Genomic DNA, 24,777 nt, shown 5'->3' with positions numbered 1-24,777 from the left:
GTGTTAACCACTTTTCCCATTTACTCCCCAAAACCTCAGGCAGGTTAGTCTGAGAAAACATGACTAGGTCAGCCAGCTTTGTAGCAATTTGGAAGTTTCCATCAGGATCCCAGCTTCTCTTCCAACACTGTAAAACTGCGTTGAATCTTCAATTATTGGACCTAGCCCTAAGGGCTTGTGACTGATCTCACCGACCTCCAAGATAGTGATTTTGGTGTAGTATCCATTGATACTTCTTAAATTTGCCAAAGTGCTTGTAAGTTCAACAAATGTGCTCTGTGTGTGTTCTTGTGGCGGCTCCCCTGAGGATATTAAGTGGCTCACAACAGCCTCCCCTTCTTCGCTTTATCTTGTTAGGGAGGCTAGCCTGTGAGTGGCCCAAGAACACCCAGCAAGTTTCCATGGCGGGGAGGGGGGGCGGGGGTCTAATCCTGACCCCCCAGGTCACCCCCCCCCCACACACACACACACACCCACACCCCACTCTCCCCAGCCGCAATCAGTCGACGGCCTGAGGGACGCTCCACGAGACGTCCGGGTGGGGCCACAAGAGCGCTGCTGCCTCCACCAGTCCACGCTCCCAGGGCGGCGCCTTCTCCGGCTTCCCAGCCTAGCAGGGCCCAACTGCCCACGGCGGCTCCGCTGAAACCCGGCGGGGGCGCGGGACCCCAGAGTGGGCGCCCGGGGCGGGGTAGGGCCACCCCGGGGCCATGCGCAATCGGACACCCCCGCCGGGCCCTCCTTTCTCCAGCCTCCCCCCTCCCTGCCGGGTCACGCCAGGTAACGGTCTCCGTCGGAGAAAGCGGCGGCGGGAAGCGAGCCGTTACGATCGTGGGGATCCTCCCAAGCGAGGGGAGGCGCTGTCGGGGCGTCTCGGAACAAGGCCCGGGTCGCCGGCCGCGTCCGCCGCACTCGCCTCTTTGTCTTCTGGGGGAAAAGGTGTCGCGCAGGTTCCGCCTGAGCTCGTCATTCAGCCGCCCCGGGCCGGCCTCTGTCCCTCGCGCGCCTCTCAGCCCCTCCCCCTCCTTCCGTTCGGCGGTTGGCCTTTCTGTGTGGGCGCGCGCACGCACGCGCAAGGGCGCGGGCCCGGGCCTCGCCCTCCTACCCACCCTCCTTCCCTCGCGCCTCGAGCGGGACGGTCCCGGCGCGTCCTCTCCGCTGGAGGCTCCTCCGCGCCTCCCTGCTGCGCGGTCGGCGAGAGCGGGCCGGGGCCGGGGCCGGCTGCCCAGCGGCGGGGGCCATGGCGGCGAGCGCCAAGCGGAAGCAGGAGGAGAAGCACCTGAAGCTGCTGAGGGAGATGAGCAGCCTCCCGCCCAACCGCAAGTGCTTCGACTGTGACCAGCGCGGCCCCACCTACACCGACATGACGGTGGGCAGCTTCGTGTGTACCTCCTGCTCCGGCATCCTGTGAGTTGAGGAGAGCAAAGAGGAGGAGGAGGGGTTGACATGGCGGAGGAAATAACTGAGCGCTTCCGAGTTGGGGGGGGGGGGGTGAAGGAGCAGGCGAGGGGAGCCGATCCAGACGCCGGGCACAAGGCGAGGGTGTGAAAGGTAACGGAGGGAGGAAGCGCCGTGGCCAAGTCCCTCCCCGCGGAGGTTCCGGTCCTCCGGTGCGGGCTGGAGAGGACGTGTAGTGGAAGGTTTGTTTCTTGGGTAGCTGACCAGATTTGTCTAGCGTGGTAGGCTGGCTGGCTGGGCTGGGTAGGGCAGCAGGAAGTCTTTGAAAGGCGAGGCGAGAAATGGGCTAGACTACAGTGTGTGCCTGGAGTGGAGTGTATGGCCTTCTGCTTCAGAGTTCAAAGAAAGAGGCAGGGATTTTAATTCTTCCAATGGGTAAGATGTTAGTTGCCAAGGCTAAAAGAGGCTTATTGATCTTGCTTTATTCAGTGCAGGGTACAATATAGCCTTTGTAAGGAAGGGGGTAAAGTTGGTCTCATTTCCCAAGGTCCCTGACTATTTTGTCAAAGCATAGGAGCAGAAAAATATCCAATTTCGGTGCTTTTATTAAGTTTACAAATCCTTGAAGTGGTAACGAAATATTCTTGTTGAAATAGTAACAAAGAGACTTGCATTTCTTGAAATAATAACAAGAGTACAGAGTTCTGCCTCCCACAGGATTGTTTTTTTTTCATTTCCTATTTACCATGTGGCCAACTTTTTCCAAAGCATAGGAACAGACAAGTGATGGTTTGTGATGAATTAATACTAGAAGTATGTGAAATAAGTCATGCTGGCCAAATATTATCTGTAAAGCCAGGTTGTAGTCAAATGGGAATATGTGAGAGCATCTCCACCCAAATGTCCACTCAGAATTGTTTGTTGGAACTTACTAAACACATTTTAAAGACTTACAACAGGAAAGCAGTTAATGATTACTTATCGGTAACCCTTTTGTGTTTGCTACATCACTTGTTCCCCTTTGTATATTATCTTATTTCTGTATACTCTTCTATCTCAAGTAATACAGAATTGACAATAGATCTCTGGGGACAGTCCAAACTGAATATAGTGACTTGTAAAGAAGTTGGTCTGCTTTTCAGCATCAGTGTCTTATGTGTAGCGATTCTAATATCAGTAGGTCTGTTTAATTCATCTTGATGCCTGGGGAAAGTCTGTGCCTAAAACTGAATTGGTGTATTTGAAGCAATGTTGTTTAAGACACCTCATATTGTGTTCTAAATATTTCTGTTAAGGAATTAGAGGAGGTGCTGGTCTCATGGCTTACACTTTATACCCACTCAGGATGGCTGTCCCACCCCTGTGTGCTTTCTTCTCCAACCAGCTTGCCAGTGTGTCCAACAGCCAGCCAATCACCTTCCACCCCCATTCCTGACCACCCACTTCTTCGTCCACATCCTTCCAAGGTCCAGAGGCTGCAGATCCCTGCCACAAGAGCTGCCCCTGCAGGAGTTACCTTCCCAGGGCCTCCAGCCTGCAGCCTTTCCAGGTCCAGCGGTGAGGGAGAGGCCATCTACAGAGTTCTTCCACCACCCTCCTAATCTAGTGCCCATTCTATTCCCGAATGCAATGGGCTTTTCCCCTAATATACTAATATCATAGCACTGTGTCTTAAAGCCATTGCACTATTTGAAATGAATTGTAGAAATAGTTAAACTGATAGACTAAATTTGAACTCCAGTCTCTTTAAAAATAATGAAAAAAGTCTCTTAAATGCAATTACTATTTTGTTTATATTGGTTTAACACAAAAGTACCATGTTATTGCATAAGCACCTACCACAGTAAGTGTATATGAAGTAAGTACTAGTCTTTCCATGGAGTCACTAATCTGTCTGCAATGAACTAATCTTTAGATTGATATGTAGGTTAAATGCTTTCAAAGCTTCTGGTTTAGTAACCAATTCATCAGGTTTGAGGCACAAACTTCCCCAGACATCAAGATCCTTTAAACAGGTACAGAAGGCAGAATCTAGGATCTTCTTCTTACTCTTAAGAGTTGGATTCCATTTCATGTTTTGTATTGGTGTTATGGTTGATTATTCTATCAGTTATATGGATATATCAGCTCTCAAACTCTGTACTTGTATGGTCCATCCCTTGTCCTGTATAGATTGCACTAGTCTTTTATACTACCAAGCGTATATTTGTTGGTTAATGCATCAGTATAACTGATATCATTCCTTTTGTATGTCTGAAGACAAATGTATTGGTGTGTTACGTATGGGCTGATTGAAATCATCAAGAGAAAGGGATAATTTCAATTGCCAGTTTAAATAAAAATCCTATTTTGTTTAGATGCATCTTAAATTAAAAGCTTCCAGAGTTTGGTTGCTATAACCCTAAAATGCTGACTTAAAATTGAAAAGGGCCTATATATAGAGAGGTCATGTTATATATTTATTTAACATTGAATGTAAAAGCAAGTAATATTAGGAAATTATAAAAATGCATTGGTTATTTGTAGTTGGTAATATTCATGGCTTTAAATAACATCTGTTACCAGCAGCCATAACAGGTTTTTATAGGCGTGTGCAGCTTGGAATCAACAATAGAAAGTGCTTCTTTCTTTCAATCTTCCTTCCTGTTTCTGTCTGTTTCTTTGTGCTATGGCTTACTGCTCCTACCTGCCTCACCCTGCAAAAACGTTAATCTTAACCATGTTGATGGTAGTTACTGATCAGATGATTATTTTCTGTGAACTGGAAAGTAAATATTCATGTGGCCTTGTAGGAAAATGTCCGTGTTTATAATTGTAGTACAGAGCCAATTGCAAGGAAACAAATTGAAATAATAAAAAAAAATCACCCAGGCACATTAAGGAATGGTACCTCATAACTTTCAGTCCCAAGCTGCTAGTATCAAGTCATAATATGTGTGTGAATAATTGTGTAATATGATAATTAACAAGGTCTTTCCCCGCATTTTTCTATACAAAGGAAAGCAGCATTTGAGTTTTTTTATAGAAGGGTTAGATTCAGTATTAAGCGTTTGAGTTGGTTTCTGCTAGCACATGAGGAACAAAAAGTGATTTCACCAAATTCTTGTTACAGTCCTTGCCACACTTTTTATCCACATCTGTCCCACAGTCCCTGGCATAAACTCCTGCATCAGAAAGGACTGCTTTTCTCTATTGGGCTGAGAGGAAAACTGGTGATATTCCATTTTATGTTTGCAATTTAAGTTTCTCCAATTTCATTTTAATAAATCCGGTTGTTTTTAAATGAGAAATTGAGTTGACTCTTTATGCCCATTATATTCTTTGTCAGTTCCAGTGGGACTCCTCCCTTTATGCATGCTTGAATTTGAGAAAAAAGACAAGGGTGTCTTTGAATTTAGTTAGACTAAGTGCTAAATATGCACCCTGGTGTCTGATCGCCTCTGTCTGAAGAAGAAGAGTTGGTTCTTATATGACGCTTTTCTCTACCCAAAGGAGTCTCAAAGCAGTTTACAGTTGCCTTCCCTTTCCTCTCCCCACAACAAACACCCTGTGAGGTGGGTGAGGCTGAGAGAGCCCTGATATCACTGCTTGGTTAGAACAACTTTATCAGCGCCGTGGTGAGCCCAAGGCCACCCAGCTGGCTGCATGTGGGGGAATGCAGAAGAGAATCTGGGTTGTGCAGATTAGAAATCTGCACTCCTAACCCCTACACCAAACTGGCTCTCAGAGAAGTGAGAATTAAGGTTTTTTCCCTACATTCAGGTATATTTAAAACATTTTACTTTGTCCCACAGAAACAATTATGACTCTCATGCAGGGATGGCCAAACTGCATGTCCTGGCAGAGGCTCATGGAAATTATAGTCCATGGACATCTGGGGAGTCAGTTTTGGCCACCCCTGCTCCAGTGCATTCTGTTGTAATAGTCTTTTCTTTCAGAAATACATCGAAGTAAAATTCTTTAAAACTACCCATAATTATTCAAGAACACAAATGCATTGAACTGATATGAGGTGGGAAGGGAATGTAACCTATTCCTTGAACATATTAAAATGTACTGATAAATATTGCTTCTATGTTTTCTCTTGAAGCCCAGCCCCAAGCCCTCTCTGGTCAATATCCTATGTTCTTTCAAGAGCTGTAAAATAGTTACAAGGCCCCCCAATTCCTAAGGAGCTGAGAGCATAGCAGATGTACGCGAATACATAGCAACCTCATACCTAACTGTGCCCCATGGCAGCCAGCCAATGCACACAGATACATCACATACAGAACTAAGCAGTTAAAGAAATGAAGATATGTAGCACCCTCCACTGTAAGGAAGATTGTGTTGTAATGGCTAGGGACCCTGGAATGGACACACTTTAGGACCTGCTATAAATGTGACTTGCACAAGGTGAACTGACTAAGCATTTCCTTTTACCAGGTGAACAATATGGAATGAACCATGGCAGTGTCCACCACATCAGCCAGATATCTCCACCACTTATTTGGCAGAGACAGCCCTGATAAGAAAACCTAAAGCATCTGCTATGCAAAGGTTGAGGGAGATAAAGAGCATGATACAGACAGGGGAGCAACTAGAGGGCACACAACTATGCATTCACTGAGGGCATTCTTATCTCCCCTGTGGTTTCCTGGGGAAGGGCATCAGTGTGGCAATGAGGATAGAAGCATTTGAATCCTTCCAAGGGGACTATTGACAAGAAGGGTATCCTTATCTTCAACCACAGACAATCAGTAGAGAGCACTTTCCTTTTCTAAATATTCATTGTTTCATAAAGTAAGGATGAATTAAAACTGAGTTGCTAGTACAATATTAGGCAAATTAGACAGTTTCAAAGTTGTAATTGTTTTTCAAGTGACTGACCTTAGGGATTGTAGGAAGCTTGTGTGAGAGTACATGTATGTTTTATTCATTTATAAATACAGTATTTGCTGGCATATAAGACTACTTTTTCCCCCTAAAAAAAACATGCCTCCAAGTGGGGGGATCGTCCTATACGCCGGGTGCACTTCAGTTGGGATAGACATAGCTGCCCATAGTGGCCCATAGTACTGTAATGTAACAAACTCTATATTTTGAGTGGCAAATACGGTAAATGAGGGGAGTGAAACTACAACCACAACTGCAAAAATATGTTCATAGGATAAGATGTGTCGATCATATCAAAACCACAGATAAAATTCTTCACATATATCTTTCCTTAGATCAGGCTTTCTCAACCAAGGTTTCATAAAACCCCGGTATTTCTTGATGGGAGTTTTCTGAATGGGTGGGAGTTAATGTATATATAATGTTAAGCATTTATAGGAAGAAATGACCATAGATGGGCATGTTGACCTGTCTCCCCTCCCAAAATGGCCAATGATGGGCCTGGAGGAGGTGGGAAGGGGAGGGGAGAAGAAGATGGGCGTGTACACAGCTATGCCTCCCAACCATATTCTGCACGATTGCACTACTTCTGGGGTTTCTTGAAGTCTGAAGAATGTTTCAAGGCTTTCTCAACAGTAAAAAAAAATTGAGAAAGACTGCCGTAGGTAGAAGAAAGGATATTATCACCCATTTGTTACAGAACTGTCACAGAGAATAATAATGAACCTGATGTGTCCCACTGATATCTGCATAGTAGAGAGTTAAATTATATTAAAATAAAGGAATGGACAATTGTGTCCATGGGATGTTGTGCACAATTTGGGGGGGGGGGTTGCTAAAATTAATGCATTAACAATTCACTTCCTTTATTTTTTCTCAAAATTTGAACAGTGTCAAGGAAGTACATGTTTTATTGTCCTTAAATTTATGCTAGAATTATTCCAGTAAAACCAGTTTCCACCTAAAGTTCTAAATTTGCTTGCGCGTAACATTTAGAATAGTTTATTTCCCTCCCTAATCATACATTTCAGCTGAAGCATGTATTGCAGTTGAGGCATAAAATTAATGGGGGGGGGGCTGTTTAGAATTTTGTTGAGTAAATATACATCACGCTGAATACTGACCCTGTGTTTCCTATGTGGGATGCTCTGCTAGCAACTCTTGGGAGGGAAAGAAAATTTTAAAGACTTTCCTGGATTGGATGTCTTCTAGTTCAGCATGTTGTTGCACAGAGTTGCCAGCCATCTGCCCAGGAAGGTGAGGTGGGGCAACGCACAGGGTAGCAATGTAAAAGCCATTCTTGATATTGCCTTGTAGTACTAATATTTAGAGGTTTACTGCTTTTTAATGTGAAGGCTGCCCCTATTCATCATCACTAATAATCACTGCTAGACTATTCTTTATGAATCTGTCTTGCCCTCTTTTAAAGCTATCTGGGTACTTGTCCACAATTTAATCACATTGAATTTTAAAAAGTAGTTCCTTTGGTATGTCCTGTATCTTTTGCTGGTTAACTTAATTGGATGCTTATGCTTCCAGATCCACTTATTAAGGAAGGGGGGAGAAGCTTTCTTTCTCTGCATTCTTCACCCGAGGCATAATCTTAAAAACCCCTGAAATTTCTCCTTAGTTCCTGAGGCAATTGCACATGGGGATGGGGAAGAGATCAGAAGTGACCACGGCTTGAGGCAGGAAATCTCTCTGTCTTGCTTAGCTGTGTGATTTGTGTTGCCATAGTATCACCAGACGGAAGCTCCAGGTAGGAGTTTGTGTCCCTATGACCTTTTGCACATGTGGAATTTGACTTGGCCCAGCGCTCGCCCAGTCACAGGGCTAATTCCCACTTCTGGATGATATTGGTGCCACAGGACGGCTGACATCGTCCGGAAGCGGAAATCAGCCCCAAGCACTGGGCTGAGTTCCATGTGTGGAAAAGGTGCAGGTGAAGCACCTGCAAGAAATTGGAGCAGTGGTAGCTGTACACTGACAGTGGTTGATCTCTTTGGCTCTTTGTATAAAGTACTGTTTGTCTTGAGATCTCATAACTGAAATCTCACCTATATATATATATATATATATATATTACATGAAGTGTGGTAGCTGTATACCACATGCTCAGTCATATGAGACATTACTGTACCGACAGGAGTTTATATTAGGGAAGCTGTGATAGGCTGCAGGCTTCGTTTCCGAAGCTGTGCTGTGGCTGGGTATAGTTGCTCTGTGATTTCTATGTAAGTGTTTAAATTTAAACCAGGATTATTGTCAGTTGAGATCAGGAGCAGCTTTGGGAGCTTGGAATGTTGACTAAGCCCTCCCTTACATCCCCCTACCCCAGCAGTGTATTTTCTTTGTTGGTACAGGAGTTAAGCTAGCACTAAGGCGCTGGCATATTTCAAAATTGCACTGGTGTAAAGATTGATTGCCATGTTAAGTGCTGATTTGTTCCTAAAATTGGAAAGCAAGAAAGATTCTCAGTCCTTCCATGCATAATTACTTTTTAAGTATACTTAAAGAATGTATTAGGTTCTCTAGTCCTTTTAACTTTTTGCTTTCAGCTACTCAGACTTAAGTAGATGTCTTTTATAGAGAATCTGATATTCAAGTAAATAGGTTTGAGAAGCAGTATATAAAACAAGCTTCTGAAATAGAAAAATAATCAAAACTAATGAAGTTGAAATCTAACTCCTGGAGTGATTGTGATGTGATTGTTAGAATATTTTACTAGGTTCCTGGAGACCCAGGTTGGAATTTTCTATTCTGCCATAGAAGCATGCTTAGTGAGCTTGCGCCAGCTGCACACACTCAACCTAACCTACCACACAGGGTTGAATAAAATGAAGAAAAGTAGAATATTATCACTTATTTTGGGTCCCCAGTGGAGATAAGGGGGGGGTGTTAAATAAGAATATACAGGTATGTATTTCAAAGCAAGCATTCATAAAATTGAGGCTAGGAACTATTTCTTACTATTTATTAAACTTGTTTTTTTCAGATGAATGTTCTTTTTGACTAATGTGTGTTTTTTTAAAAAAATTTTGGTAATGACTTTCTTAACATTTCTTGTTTTATAGACGAGGTTTAAATCCACCTCACAGGGTGAAATCCATTTCTATGACCACTTTCACACAGCATGAAATAGAATTTCTGCAGAAGCATGGGAATGAAGTAAGTATTGCAGAATTTCATAATTGTTCATTGAGTCTATTCCTCTGGTGTATGGTGGTTCATCATGTGCCAGACAGGCACAGGATTTAAACGTCCATTCAGAAGGTTGTCTATGATAGGGTGTTTTAGAAATTAATATATAGGATTTCTATAAATTGGAAACAACTTGGTGACACGCATTCACCCCACATGCTGCACAACAGGGTAGTTTCATAGTAGTATACTATAGGCAGTGTTTCAGTGATAGGAGAGGAGACTATTCTTTATGAATCTGTCCAGTCCTCTTTTAAAGCTATCTGGGTACTTGTCCGCAGTTTTGTTATTGTTGTTGTTGTTATGTGCGAAGTCGTGTCCGACCCATCGCGACCCCATGGACAATGATCCTCCAGGCCTTCCTGTCCTCTACCATTCCCCGGAGTCCATTTAAGTTTGCACCTACTGCTTCAGTGACTCCATCCAGCCACCTCTCCTTCTTCTTTTGCCCTCGATCGCTCCCAGCATTAGGCTCTTCTCCAGGGAGTCCTTCCTTCTCATGAGGTGGCCAAAGTATTTGAGTTTGAAGCACGATTCAGATATTTAAACAGTTCTTCTACTTCATGGCTGAAATAGTGAGTGGGTGAATGCACAAAGGCATAATTTGGCTGACACAGAATCTTAACTTTTTTATTCAGTAGAGATACATTTAAAAGACGTTGAGAAATCCTTATCAATGTAAGAATACTAAAGCAAATGAAAGTCTGTTGGTGGAAGAAATGGATCAGGGAGAATGAGAATTATTTATTATCTCTTCACCAGTTCCTGGGAAGTCAGTCCAAAATGGAGTAGGGATGTGCAAACAATATTTTTCAGGTTCTGAAAGGGAAGTTTATATCATTATGTGTACATGCAGATTCCTAAGGATTCTCTTCACAGTTAAACATATAGCTCTATACTTGCCAATCTTCTAAAAACCCATCTACCTGATATGTACTCTTTGGGCCTAGACTGATGTATGAGTGAGGATATGAACTTATATGTTTTCTTTGAGCTTTTGAAAACAATTGGTTTGCTCATCTCTTTAAGAATTTGGAAACAAGGAAGAACTGATCCATGGAAGCATGAACATGATTATAGCTTTTGTGGCTATTTGTAACATTTGTATTCTCCTTTCTGATCTTAAATGAAAGCTGAAATCTCTTTTTTTAGAAAACATGAGTTAGTAGAAGGTGCTATATTAACATGCATAGCAGGTCATATACTGTGTTGAGCAGATGTTCACATCTGTCAGGATGATACTTGGCCAATTTAGCTAATTTTGTTCTTCAAAACTAGATGTGCCTGATCTTGAAAGATAGGCAGCCTCATCTAGAGCTTGAAATTAATGTATTGTAACATAGTTTTTTAAAAAAAAATAAAGATTCCTTTCTCTATCTACAGTTAGAATAATAGAACCATAGAGTTGGAAGGGCCATGCAGGCCATCTAGTCCAACCCCCTGCTCAAAGTAGCTATAAATCCATAATCTATCAGTCTTTGTAAAAATAACTGGAGAACTGGCAAGGAAGTATATTTAAATCAAGGCATTGTTAATTGTTTAGTCGCTATAATTTAAAATTTTCACTCTTTGCTAGGGTTTGAAATTAATGGAATAGCTATTTTGTTAATTTCATCATGGAAAAGCCCACTTTCTTAAGATTTAGATATTATTGTTAATATTTAGTAGTTAGAAGCACTCCACGAAGATTTAAAAACTAGATCACTCTGAAAGCCTGGTTTTGGGTTCATGACAGCTAACTATTCCTGGCCATCTGCCCGGTTTGTATTAGCCAGGATGACCCTAGGGGAGTCTTCATTTGTTTTATTGCTGTTAAGTGCTGAGTGGAAAAGAGTCTGAGTGCAAAATCCCATCTCCATCACATTTAATAGCAGGATGATAATATAGTGAACAAGAAATAGAGATAATTCTCCGTCACCATTATCATTCAGTTATATCCATCAATAGTGACTATCACATTAATTAGACCTTCTACTTGGGCTTCTTTGTTTTCAAGAGCTCCCCAGCGCATACCACCTCTCACCTTTCCATCTCCTCCCTACTTTTCCTTGCATAGCCTTTTGCTACTTGTGAATAGCAGTTTGCTTTTTAAAAAAACGTCCTATTATATAGTATTTTTGATTTGATTTAATGTGACTACTTTTTTCCACCTGTATTCTTGATAGTAATTCATGGTGGTAAAACGTCTGGCCAGAAAGACGTAAAAGTTGTATGAAATGTTACTTCAAAGCAAAGTTTTACAACAAAACACCATGCATTATTAAGCAAAGCAAAGAATTAACCTCATTATGAAGATCTTAAACTTAAGTGCAAATTTAGAAGTAATTAATCCGGTTTTGGGAAAAAAACATGGAGTTAAATGCTTTATTTTTTGAATCTTCTAAACAGATATTAAGAGCCTCTTGCTACATTGGTTTTGGTTCCTGTTGGAATCCTCCATACATCAGTGGAATTCATAAAAAACAATTCTAAATTAAAAGAGGGCTAAATTTTGTTGCAGTGATTTGAAATACTTGGAATCTACCCCCAAAATGTTCTTTTATTCACTGGATGAGACTGTTCCCTTGTTGGCTGTTAGAGTGTTTTTTTAAAAAAGATCATGGTAATGGGCTGTTGAATATAGAAATATGACAGCGCTTTTATTCATTATGCATTGAATCTTACTATTTTTTGTTGGCAAAAATCGGAGGAAAGCCTCCCTTTAATCACCAGGAAAGCTATGTCAAACATTATGAAACCTGTATGAAAGCTACATTGGCCGAGGACTGTTGTAAGGTAGGAGCTGGATGGGATTTAGTTGGAAATCCAGTGGGATCCAAATAAATGAGCTGAATTTGTTTTGTTTCTAAAAGGTAAAAATAATGAATTTTGGGGGGGGGGGGGGGGCTGTTCCTGCCTTTCATTCTAAGAATGTTATCCATAATAAAACTTAAAGCAAAATGTTACGACTTATTCCGTTCACATTTTTCCTGGAAGACAGGAAAGAGAAAATGTAATTGTAAAATGAGAAAATGTAATTAGAAGGAACAGCAAAAAAGTATGCCCTGAACCAGGTAATGAAAGGGGACTGTGGATCCTAAAGTGTATGTCTGATACTTAGACCTTGTCAGAATTTGACTGACAATCTTATTCAAGGGTGCAAAACCTGACCAAAATATATTCCCTGAATGTTCTCTTCAAAATATGGTCCTTCAGAAATGCCATGGAGGAGATGTTGGGATACTGCTATATGTCTATGAGAAAAGAAAAAAAATATTTGTAATGTACATGATTTAAGTCAATTCATTCATATATTGCCTTTTCTGCAGTATATGGATTGTAATCTAAATATCACAAAGATATATTTAGCACAAAATTGTGATAAAGCTATCTAAAACTTTCTACAGTGGATTCTCTAAATATCAAAAATTATTTCTCTGTACTGGCTATGCCAGTTTCATTGTATCTGAGAAAGTGTGTGTGCACATGAAAATGTACACCTTGAATAAAACCTAATTGGTCTTAAGGGTGCCATTGGACTCAAACTTGGTTCTGGTTATGCCCTAGAAAGCCACTTGTTTTAAAACATTTCATTTAGTTTTTGTTTATTTGAGGAATATATTTCAAGTATAAATATTTGTGTTTATTCCGATGCTCATGTACTGTGGTGTACTGACTGAACGAATGCTTTGAGTCTGAAATCAGGTGGCTTTGGGTAGAATCAATTGAACATGAGTCCAGACAAGACTGAAGCTGGTTAACAACAGTGTCTAGTTCACTAATTCTACCCAACCTTAGATACATAATGGATTTTTTTTGTATTCTCACTGTGTACCATTGTTGAGATTGCAACCTTCAGTGCAGCTGATCTGGCCACAGTGATCAAAATTTAGTAATATCATGGTTTTAATACTGTAAAATGTACCTTACATTGGACTGTCTTTAAATACCTCCCGAAAACATTTGCTGGTTCAGAATGTGACAGCCTGATTGTGAGGGGCTAGCCTATGGAAGCATATCTTGCACATCTTAAACCAGTTGCCTACCAGTTTGTTTCTGAGTCCAAATCAAAGTTCTGGTTATGAGCTGTTCAGTGGCCAGGAACCTCCATATCTAAAGGACCATCTCTCCCATAATGTCCCCATGCGTCAGCTGGCTGTTCCTGTACTGAAGGTTGCCTGCCTGATATCAACCAGATGTTATTCCTTTTCCATTGTATCTTCCTCTTGTGGTACAAGCTCCATCAGGAGGCGATAACGCCACTGTTGGAAATCTTCAGGATGCTATATAAGGCTATTAAAGGGTTGAAACTGAAGACATTTTATGAAGGGGAGGAATATATCTGAAGCCTTAATCTACACATTTTAAACTATAAGCTTTTAAATGGTGATACATAACAGCACTTTGCGCCCCAAGAAAAGGCATACATATTTACAAACAGAAGGATTTCTTTCAGGTTTTTATCAAAGCTGTCTGGCTAAAAATATACATGTTAAAAGGCTGATATACTTTCTCATTAAGCCTATTTTATTATTTTAGACTTTTACCATCTAGATGCAGATCATGATTTGTGATAGCCCTGGGATTAGAATTAAGTATAGCACATAATCATTGACCTAAACATCTATTCTAGTAGCAGAAATATTGCATGCAGAAAGAGGATCTGCCTCGATCTCTTTAATATGTATATTTCTAAAATGGTGAAATCAAAAGGGTTTACCCATAGTATTCTTTTTTTCCCCTCAAAAGGTATGTAAACAGATCTGGCTAGGATTATTTGATGATAGATCATCAGCAATTCCAGACTTCAGGGATCCACAAAAGGTCAAGGAATTTCTACAAGAAAAATATGAAAAGAAACGATGGTCAGTATATGATTAGTTTGACAAAAAAGATATGTAATCTTTTATCAAAACTGAAGTTTAATTAGTCTATTTAGAAACAAAATTAAGTGTTTAGTACAAAGTATTTGCATCACTGTTTTGTCTGTTCTGAGTGCTTTGCAGGCATTGTGCATTTCTCATCATTTGTTTATCCATCCTAAATAACTAAAACTTGTGCATCAGCTTACTCACTATTGGAATCCTGCCTGTTCTTCCCTTTATCCTTACTAAAGTAGGATTGGATGGGTTATCAAAGGTTGGTAGAAACTTCTGTCAGCATTAATAAATAGCAAGGGCTGATCTGTTATTGCAAGTCAGTACACAAATGATTTGCTGTATGAAGCATCTGCCCCTTGGTTGCATCAAAAATCCTGTGTATGGTTTAAAAAAACATTTTTTTTAATGAGAAACATCTCACATTTCAGAATGCAGTAGTCTGCAAGGATATTGGGCACTTTTCTATGTTGCTTGAAATAGCAACACTGGGTCATCCTTTTAATTTTGGAAGAATTGTATTAAACATGAAATGCGTTTATTTGTCTTAGGTATGTTCCACCGGAACAAGCAAAAGTTGTGGCATCAGTCCATGCGTCTATATCTGGGTCCTCCGCTAGTAGTACAAGCAGTACACCTGAAGTCAAGCCACTTAAATCGCTCCTGGGGGAATCTGCACCAGCATTGCACTTAAATAAGGGCACACCTACTCAAGTGAGTAACATGACCAAAACAACAACTCCTCTGCTAACAAATTGACAGGGTATTCCAAATAAAATTATCTAGTTTATTCCAATCAAAACCATAGAGCAGCTGTTTTTTCAACCTTCTGACTTTGGAGGAACCCCTGAAATAAATGTTCAGGCTTCAAGGACCCCTGGAAGTAATGTCAGCTGGCTATGCCCCCCTGCCACACACAGACACCGAAAGTGACAGGCCAATGGAAGTAACATCACCATTCATACCCTTCTCCCTGCCTTTACCTCCTCCCTGCCTCTACCTCATGTAGACTGGAAGAAAGGATAGGAGCTGAGAAGGCAGCTAGGACACCCCATACCACAACCAACACACTTAGTCCTTGGATTTTTATGCCTACAGCCTACCCACTGAGCCCTCTGGTTGGAGGTGGCCTAAACCATTAAGGGAGGAGGGGAAAGGCTGCAGACCCCTTCTAGCGCTTCCATGGTTGGGGATAGGGAGTCTTGTCCACTAACACTGAAGCAACCTGTTGGTGTTGCAATGTGTAATATCAGAATTAGTTTTCATTTCATTGGTAGAGGCAAGCTCAGCCCAGATTTTAGTCAGCTGTAATTATATATTCATCTTTTGTCTTGTAGTGCAGTCCTACTTTGGGATTGTGCATGCTCAGGCCTGCCGCAGAGATCTTGTTACTAGCTAAAGTTCCAAAAGGGGACATCCGCTCCTGACCATGCATGTGCACATTGTCACATTGGTCGGGTCACAGGCCTACAGGGCGAAGCGTCGCCCAACTTCTGTTAATTTTCCACTGCTGCGATCAGTGGATGTGTTTTCTAGTTGCTCCATCATTTCCAGCTCTGTGGTCTGGCCTACCAGTCCCTGCTATTCTTCTCCTTATTATGGCCTTCAAGGCAATATTCAATGTGCAGCCTGCGTGGAGTTAAAATGCTGCACTCTGATGAACATGACTGTTGCTATGTCTGGGAGAAGGCCATAACATATTACTTCCCCTGTTGTCAAAAATTCACTTCAAAGGCGAGATTGGATAACTGAATGGCAGTTCTGTGGGAGAAGGCCCTGTCTGTCACGGCACCTTCTAAAGCTCCCTTGGACTGACCCCTTCAACCTTGGTTGCAATATCCACCAAGGTTCCTCATTGGTCAGAATGGGTGCCTCCCGGCCCAGGATTATGGAAGGCCTGCGTTAAACGAACGCGGGGTCTTCCGTAGCTTCCTGGATAAGCCGAGGCTGCGGCAGACCAGCGCTGTGCGTAATTGCCAGGCCTGCCGCCCACCCAGCCCCGACCCTACGGTGACCCTACGGGCAACCCCCTGCCCCCACTCCCCTTCCCTGGCTGTCCAAACCTCCCCCCCCCCGCCATGCCGGCTTACCTTCTGGCCCCAGCGATCAGCACATGCGCTACGCTGGGGCAGCCCAGCATGCCCCGCCCCCTTGCATACACGGGGAATGGCGGGGCATCCTGCCCCACCGCAACGGCATGGTGGCAGTGCAGAGTAGCTGCCACCTGGACGAACCAGCAAGTCTTAACAAGGACCAAGCTTCTTAACCCCAGAAGTTCTGACTGGTTCAGCTAAGTGGCAAACTGGAATTCCTGTTCCCGGACAGTTGGCCCTATTTTTTAAAATGTGACTCAAGAAACATGGGTCCATTCTATCATTTTGGTTGGGTATAGATTGGAGCTGAGGTGGATCACGGAGTGTCAAAAAGATGTAACTAGTTGACAACCCATTCCCCATACTGGCTGGGCTATAGGGGTGGTTGTAAAAGTCCCCATAGGGTTAGGTTTTGTTTGGATTTCATTCCTGTTTTTTCGTAGTTGAGAAGAAGGATGGCAGTTCAACAATATCACAGCTTGCCCAAAGAGGGCCAGGAATCTTATCTCAAACTATCGTTTCTGTAAAATTGAGATATCTAGGTGAAAAGTAATTTGGCTTATGAAAGTGTTATCTTTCCAAACTTAGAAGAAAATTCTAGATTGGTATCTTCTGTTGCTTATTTAGCCAAATACAATTTTTTGTTTACAGTCTCCTGTTGTAGTTCGGTCTCAAGGACTGTCACAAGAAAAGAAACAGTTTGATCTTCTCGGTGACCTTGGTTCAGATATATTTGCTTCTCCTGCTCCTCAGTCAACAGCTACAGCAAATTTTGCTAATTTTGCACACTTCAACAGTCATACAGGTAAGAGTGTATTCTGTTCTTGATATGATAGTAATAGACATTTAAAATCCATTTTCTAGAAAGCAAAAAGTACTTTAAACGTGTGCTTGTGTTTTTGCTTCGGAAGCAATGGTTTATTTATCTGTTTATTGTATTTATATACCCCCCTCCCCTGAGGCTCAGGGCAGTTAATTTATGTTGTAACAAATGATGACTCCTTAATGTTTAATAACTATTTAAGCTTATCATAATAGCATATGCAGATGAGGAAAGAAATTCTTGGAGAAGACTGGCCAAATTTCCTCACACACATACATACCCACTGTTGAGATCATTGATTCTGTAAGTGGAGGAGGCTGGCTTGCTTTTTGTATTGGCTTAGCATATACCAGTAAGAGCAGTTAATTCTAACGTGGTGATTTTATCCCTCCTGTTAGCTGCAGTTCCTTGTTATATAATTTCTTCTCTGTTTCCACATAGTCATTCTTTGAAAGAGTTGAAAGTGCTGGATTTGGGAGCATACTGTATCCCCAGTTGGATGTAATGATAAGTTAGCATTTACAAGGAGGGGGGTACCTGTGCAGACACAGTGGAGAGCTCATTTTCCCAACTATGTCCCCTTTCCTGTGCTTTCCCATCCACCTAGCCTTTTTTGTTCTCTCCCTTATTCAGCTTTATTCCTTTTCCGGCTTTCTTTTGTCTCTTTCATCATTTACCTTTTAGTCTCTCCCTCTGCCTGTGGCTTGCCAAAGCTTGGAAGGCTCAGCAGTATTGCCGTGATTTCCTAGCAGTGCCCAAAATGGCCACCTACTGCAGAACATAGTGTTGCATGAACTCAGTGGCCATTTATCTCAGTGACAGACATTACTTCTATTATTCCAAATAGTTTTGATCTGTAGTGCTTTTTTAAGTTCTGATTTTTTTTTTAACTGAGCTTGGTATTTGAATTTTTTGATCCATACTATGGCCTGTTTCAGTTTTCAGTAAAATGACAAGCAGAGTAACTTGTGGGGGATTAAAAATACCATCTCCTGCTGGCCCTACTTCCCTTCCTCCCCAAACCTCCCTTTGCTGTCACCCCCACATACAGCTATGTCGTCCTCCTCTCTTCCCCATTGTGGGTTTCTTGCTTCCACTGCTGCCTCCTCCCTTACCTCCTGGGATAGAGAATAAACAGCTGCAACCTCCGAAACTGGGGTGGGATCTTGTGATGCAGATTCATGAGATATTGTGCAGTTTGGGTTTTTCTTTGAAAAAAATGTCACTTTTCATTTCCCTTTCAGGTGTTTGCTCAAAGCTCAGAGTTCCTTCTTTTTTATATATAGGAAACTATCCCACCCACCCATCTATGGCTCCATTGAGTAGATTCTTTTTTATCCACTCTCTGGGACCATATTGAACGTTAGATGTATCAATGATATAGAGATTTAAATTTTCACGATGCCGTGTATATATTATCATAGGCATCCTTGTAACCTGTGTAAGGCAGGACAATGTTTCCCCATACTTATGCAGCCAGAACTCTGAAGCCTAGAGTATTGCCTGAAGCAACCTGGTGACTCCAAAGGCCAAGTTCGAAACAAGTGCTTCACAGTTCATACAATGAGCCATTTGTGCTGCACGAATTCTTAGTTTATTCATCCTACTTAATCCAACAAGAAGTAGGCCATACAAGGTTGATAAGCAAAGCAATTGATGTGCCACTCTGTAGGCTGCGTTCTTTCCAGTATGTTGTGTCAAATGAACTTTGTATTATGCTTGAGGTGCTAAAGCCTCTAGTGCTGGCTGAATGGAATTAGGATCAAAGTTAGGCTGAGAAGCAAGAAGAGACTCTGGGAGGCAGGAAAGCTGAAGAATTTTGAAGCCTCACTATGAGGATGAAAGGAAGGAACAGAGTAATTAGTGAGTAAAGAAACTTGAAGAAACTTCATGAAAGAATAAGCCCTGAGAAGGATCCAATATATTGAGACATGACAGGCTAATCAGAGGAGATCCCAAATAAATGTTTCTGAGTGGACTATATGATACGCAAGAAGGGAAGATGCTAAAAAGACTTGGCACCAAGCCGGATGGCTAAAGGAAGTGGGGCAAACATGGCAGTAGTCTGAGAATCAGAGACCTAAGGAAACAATGAATGAGGAGATATTAAATTGAGGAAAGGAGCAAAGAAAAGATGCTTAATATTCTATATGTTGTAATGCTATTAAGTCCTCCTAATTTACTGGGGGAGGGTTCAGTTTCATCTGTCTCTTTCATTATCCTTTTCATTTGAATGTTAGTTGTATTTCAGTTTTTTAAAGCATAGTGACTTTGGAAAAGTAAAGGTCCAAAGAACTATCCCAGTGAATCCAAGGCCTTGTGTTATGTCCATTTCAGCTGATTTCACATGGCATATCATGCAATGCTTATGACATCTGTTTGAAAAGTTACTTCATATGCTGTTCGTGAGAGAAACTCCTGTAATTGTACAGATTTCCATAACTTGAGGTTTACTTTGGATATATTTTTTTAAAATTGCAAAACAACTTCTATAATATTTTTGATAAAGTTTAGACTGTCATATATAATATGATAGGTATGTTTTTGAGAACAATAACTTATCTGGGCCATTGCTGTAACTCAATCATAATACCAAACCATGCTTAGTTGCATGCGTCAAATTCAATGAATTATTTCCACAGTAGTTCAAATATACGAGCCGCTTAGGGAATGACAGGAAATAAATTGAAAAATAAATAAATAAAAATATTTGCTACTACACCCAAACTGGCAAACTCTGGTTTGCATGTGCCCTTCAAACCAATTAGTAAACAAGTTTAAAGTCCTGCTGTGTAGGGTTACTAGCTCTGGATTAGAAAATACCTGGAGTCTCTGGGAGTGGGTGGGATTTGGGGCAGTAGCCTCAGGGCTACTGAGACCTCCAGACTTCCATAATGCTGTGGCGTCTACCCTCCAAAGCAACCATTTTCTCAGGGAAACATCTCTTTAGTCTGGAGGTTTTCTGTAATTTAGGGAGATCACCAGGGTAAGACCTGGGAACTGGCATCCCTATATGTAAGGAAAGTTCAAATTATGCTTTGCAAGTTTGGGTTCATCAGGAAACTATGGTTTGCACAAAAGTAGTAGTAATGAAGCTGGGAAGAAAGAAGCATCAAATCACAGCCTGGCTCTTCATTAGAATCAAGCCTATGTTGTCGCTAACCAGAGTTACCAGATAGCCCATCACAAGTATGCAATCTCATGGCTCCTGCTGTCAGTCACTCTTCACTCCAGATGGCACAAAAATGGAGGTGGGTAGTGACCATGATGTTACTGCTCGTTGTACCCATAGGTGACATCGGAACACTCCAGGAATACCCTGATCTCTAGGTTTTTTACAGCCATGTTGTTGTACATCATTGCTCTTCACCCCACCTCCAGCAGGAACAAAGAAGCTGTCACTGGTCAGCAGTATAACAACACAGAATGTGATACACTGAGAATACTTTAGCCAAATTATGTAAGCTGCACTTTGCTAAAATGCATTTTTTAAACCATTAGTGTTTTGCTCTCTAGCTTTCAGGAAGAAAAAGCATCTGGTTGCTCTTAGTAGCTATTACTGCATGTCTAAGCAAAAGGAAAGCTAGGAGGTATTTTGATTTTTAAAAATTACTGGCAATTTAAGACATAAAAGAGACCAATGAAATTAAATTATTTCACATATAAATCCTGCTGACAATTTATTTCCATTAAGAGAAGGTATGAAAGGATAAGAAGCTCTTGTTTCAGATTGCTTTTGTCCCTTTCACTGCGTATTCACGTAACAGTTTATTTCAATGGCATGCTTGAGGTACAACTGCCTTTGAAGCCTGCCTTATTTGATTCAGTTTTTGATCTGGTTTTGTTTACATACCATTAACATGTATTGTTCATTTGCAATTTACAGCACAGAACTCTGCCAATGCAGGGTTTGCAAACTTTGATGCATTTGGACAGTCTAGTGGTTCGAGTAATTTTGGTGGTTTCCCCACAGCAAGTCAGTCTGCTTTTCAACACCAAAATACAGGTAGAAGTGCTCTAACATTATTAGTTCTTTTAATACAAACTAATCCAGATATGTAGTATACAACATTTTTCAGCTCTTTCCTGCATTTAATTTTCTCAGTATAAACACTCTGAAGCTCTGGGGAAACCTGACATTCATGCTGCTTTTTATTTCTTATATCTGTGTGGGCGATGTGTGTTTTATTGTTTTGCATGATGTACTGTGGTTTCTTAATTATCCCTACACATGAAATGTTTTGCCATACTTTGTGCCATTATAGATTTTTGATCATACTTAAATGAAGACTATAAATATTGTTTCAATTCCAATATATTATATTTGAGGGAAAAAAGCCATTTAATGGAGAGCACATGTTTTTTTTTAAAAAAATCTCATGTGTAAGGGTTATGGCTACTTTTTTAATTTTGTCATATATAATGTTTGCTTGGACTGTCACTGTTGCTTGTCTTTATTTATGGCTGACTTATTTTCTTTTTTCCTTTTTCTTTAAAGTGTGTTGTCTTAAGACTCTTTCTTTTACAATTTTGTTTTTCCCCTTTGTTAACTTTAACCCCTCACACAATTTCTGGCTGTCCAGCGTTCAGAACGCTTTCATCTAGCTGCAGTTTTGGTGAATTTACTACTACTGCTTTCCCTCTCCAGGCTGTACGCAGTAAGTTCCACTGAGTGGCAATCTAAACTGGTTTCATTTAAAATGTCATCTCTTTTTCCCCCCTTCATTGTTGTGTGAAGTAGCTTTATAGATCTCTTTAGCTCATAGTTTATTAGTTTGGTAGCACGTGAATCAAGATTCCTGACATATTTCTCTTTCTGCAAACTCAACTAATATTCTGCAAACTCAACTAATAGTAAATTTACTATTCCTGAGAAATAACTTTGAAGCTATTGCTATGGAACCATTAAGATGTGAAATAATTGATCATTTTAAGATGGTATATTTCAGGATGTTTATTTTCTGCCTTACTCTGGTTTAGAACAATCATGCAGGTTCTGTCCAAAGTTCGATGAGACATGCCTATCTTCATGATATATATAGTACACAAAGAAACTCCACACCCTCTTGTTTTGTCTTCAGTAGTAGGTCAATATTTTGCTGCAGCTGAGGATCAACTAGTGGCAGCCACTGAATGGAACTATAGCATCTAAATTAAATAAAGTGCTAATGCGTCACACATTCATAAATTGGTGCAAACCCCCTCTGGCTTTCTTCTATTGTCCATGTGAGGTGGTGTGTTTGTGTGTGTGCAATAATCCTTGGACATAACTTGTTCACAGTATCCTCAGGAATTTGTCACTTTTAATTTATAGTTTTGAAAACTGCTTAAAAGTTATTTAATTGATATCAGAAAGTTCACTGTTGCATTAAAGGAATTCCTATTTAACTTGTAGCTGGAAATAAAAGCTTGAAATGAATGCTTACTAATCAAGGAAACTGTTGGGGTTAGCGATGTATAGCAGCACCTACACTTGTAAAGCTGTGGTGTGCCTTTGATGTAGTAGGGGCTGCTGCATTTCAGGAGTCAGGAAATACAAATTTCCCATATTGATCAATTCAGAACCTGGACATAGGTTTTAAACAAAATCATGCACACAGTCACAGACAGCATTTGAAGAGACATGGAGCTTGGCAATATCCATCATTCTAAACTTGTTTTGTTACAGGTGGCAGTGCTGGATCAGTGAATGCTAATTTTGCACACTTTGATAACTTCCCCAAATCCTCCAGTGCTGATTTTGGATCCTTCGGTACTTCTCAGAGCAGCACAACGTCAGCCAGTAAAGCTCTCGTGAATAAACCGCATCTCCACTCAGCAGATAAATACGCAGCTCTTGCTAATTTAGATAATATCTTCAGCACAGGGCAAGGTACTAATTCTTATTCTTCAATTTGTTTTCTTATAGTCGTTACCATGACAATGGTTTCGTTTTGTGAAGTGTTACGGAAACTGAATGAAGTTTTAATACTTCACACTGTGTAGTTTACATTGGCCTGCACAAATAGCAAGCTAATTACATATTGGAGGAACAGGCAGTCATGCTGGGACAGTGAATGCAGTAAAAAGGAAGGTAGCACAATACAAGTATTGTTCCATGCTGTATTCAGCTTTTTCTACCATACTGCAATCCAGAGTGCATTAGATCTTATTAGTTACTGCCTGGTCATATTGTGTGTGAGCACACACACACAAACATATACAAGGGTAAGTGAAAAGGTATTGCTACTAGGGTTCCAGTTTATACATGGAATGTGCTTATTCCAAACAAAACATGTTTAAACATGTCTCTGCAATCAGTATGGCTGTAGACAAGTTCTCTCATTCATATATACTTGTCTCAGTCTTGTTAATTACCTTAAAAATGAAATGAAATCTGCTTTAGTGAGAAAAAGGCCAGGAAAGGTATGCTGAGAATTTCATTGGGAATCCAGTCTACAGTCCTTTGGGCTTCTTCTCTTTTTTTAACTCAAGGAATACTTTTAAAGGGAACACTATTTGAGTCCCTTGAGGATGCCAAAGCTGCTGTTGTGATGTGGTGTAAATCAAAGAGTGCAGAATTCTTCAGGGAAGCATTAGAGGAATGAAAACACCACCTTCAGAAGTATATAGGCCTAGAGGGCATATATGTTGAGAATCAATAGCTTCACATTTTGTGTTTAATAAAGGTTTTTTATGATTTTTCAGCAATACTTTTTGACTTACCCTCGTTTGTTGTGTGTATAAAAGTGGACTTACTTGATCTGGAATGACGCTTTTAAGAGAAATTTTCTCTTTTTGCTATGAGTAATACCATCACAGGCAGTGGCTTGTGGGTTTAATAGTGGTACTTTAAATCAGAATTATTTAGGTTCATAAATTCTGTAGATGTTTATCCATATTTCTATTCCATTCAATGTTTTTATGATCCACAGCAGTTCTCAAAATTCTGACAAAGTCACTAAAAAGTACTCTTGTCACTGATGCTGGGGTGGGCAATATCTTTTTCAGATAATGAAGGCATTATCTTGTTCAGAAAGATGGAGGAGTCCAAAAACCTAATATTTTATTAGGCATGATCCAGCCAGACACTTTTAAAAGATAGACAGTAGTAATTCACTTCTCACAAAAATTGTGTCAACTCATACAGAGATGTTGAACACCAAAGGTGTAATACCTGCAATTGCAGGGCTGTTGCTGGCTTTGCAGAATGATGTTACAAATTACATTATTAAATTACTATTTATGCCGACTATTCCCAGACTGAGTGACATGGAACATGAACTATGAATAGAATTGAACTGTGCGGCAGCTAAGATAACTGGAAGTTCTATTCCCTTATACGAGCTAACGAGTTTCAGATCACACATATCTCTCGTCGTCTGTGAATGGCACAAAGATGCAGAATAAATGCAGTTTCTCAATGCAGTTCCCTGCACATCCTGAAAAGTTGAGGTTCAGGGTTCCCTCCTGTATGCTGTGCAGCTCTGAGAGGGGAGCAGGGACCTCCAACAAGAAGGCAGAATTGGCAAAAATTGTCCCTCGTACAAAC

The 24,777-nt window shown here is 40.8% G+C and overlaps 1 protein-coding gene across 11 annotated transcripts in view; it reads left to right on the top strand.

The window, feature by feature from the left end:
* The first annotated feature begins 894 nt into the window (after positions 1 to 894).
* AGFG1 (ArfGAP with FG repeats 1) overlaps positions 895 to 24,777 on the top strand; it is a 33,306-nt gene continuing 9,423 nt past the window's right edge. For 2 of the 11 annotated variants that reach the window (XM_077348835.1, XM_077348834.1), the window contains exons 1-7: positions 909 to 1,407; positions 9,348 to 9,441; positions 14,203 to 14,318; positions 14,882 to 15,044; positions 17,075 to 17,228; positions 21,133 to 21,252; positions 22,915 to 23,118. In XM_077348835.1, the coding sequence (XP_077204950.1) occupies positions 1,241 to 1,407; positions 9,348 to 9,441; positions 14,203 to 14,318; positions 14,882 to 15,044; positions 17,075 to 17,228; positions 21,133 to 21,252; positions 22,915 to 23,118 (1,018 nt within the window). In that variant the 5' untranslated portion in view covers positions 909 to 1,240. Of the gene's footprint in view, positions 1,408 to 9,347; positions 9,442 to 14,202; positions 14,319 to 14,881; positions 15,045 to 17,074; positions 17,229 to 21,132; positions 21,253 to 21,829; positions 21,905 to 22,914; positions 23,119 to 24,777 lie in introns of all 11 variants that reach the window. The other 9 variants (XM_077348838.1, XM_077348837.1, XM_077348845.1 and 6 more) reach the window with 8 other exon arrangements.

Source organism: Paroedura picta, chromosome 8 (assembly GCF_049243985.1).
Source record: "Paroedura picta isolate Pp20150507F chromosome 8, Ppicta_v3.0, whole genome shotgun sequence".
Lineage (NCBI taxonomy): Eukaryota > Metazoa > Chordata > Lepidosauria > Squamata > Gekkonidae > Paroedura > Paroedura picta.
Note: the sequence above shows the minus strand (reverse complement) of the source record. Positions and strands in the feature narration are given on the sequence as shown.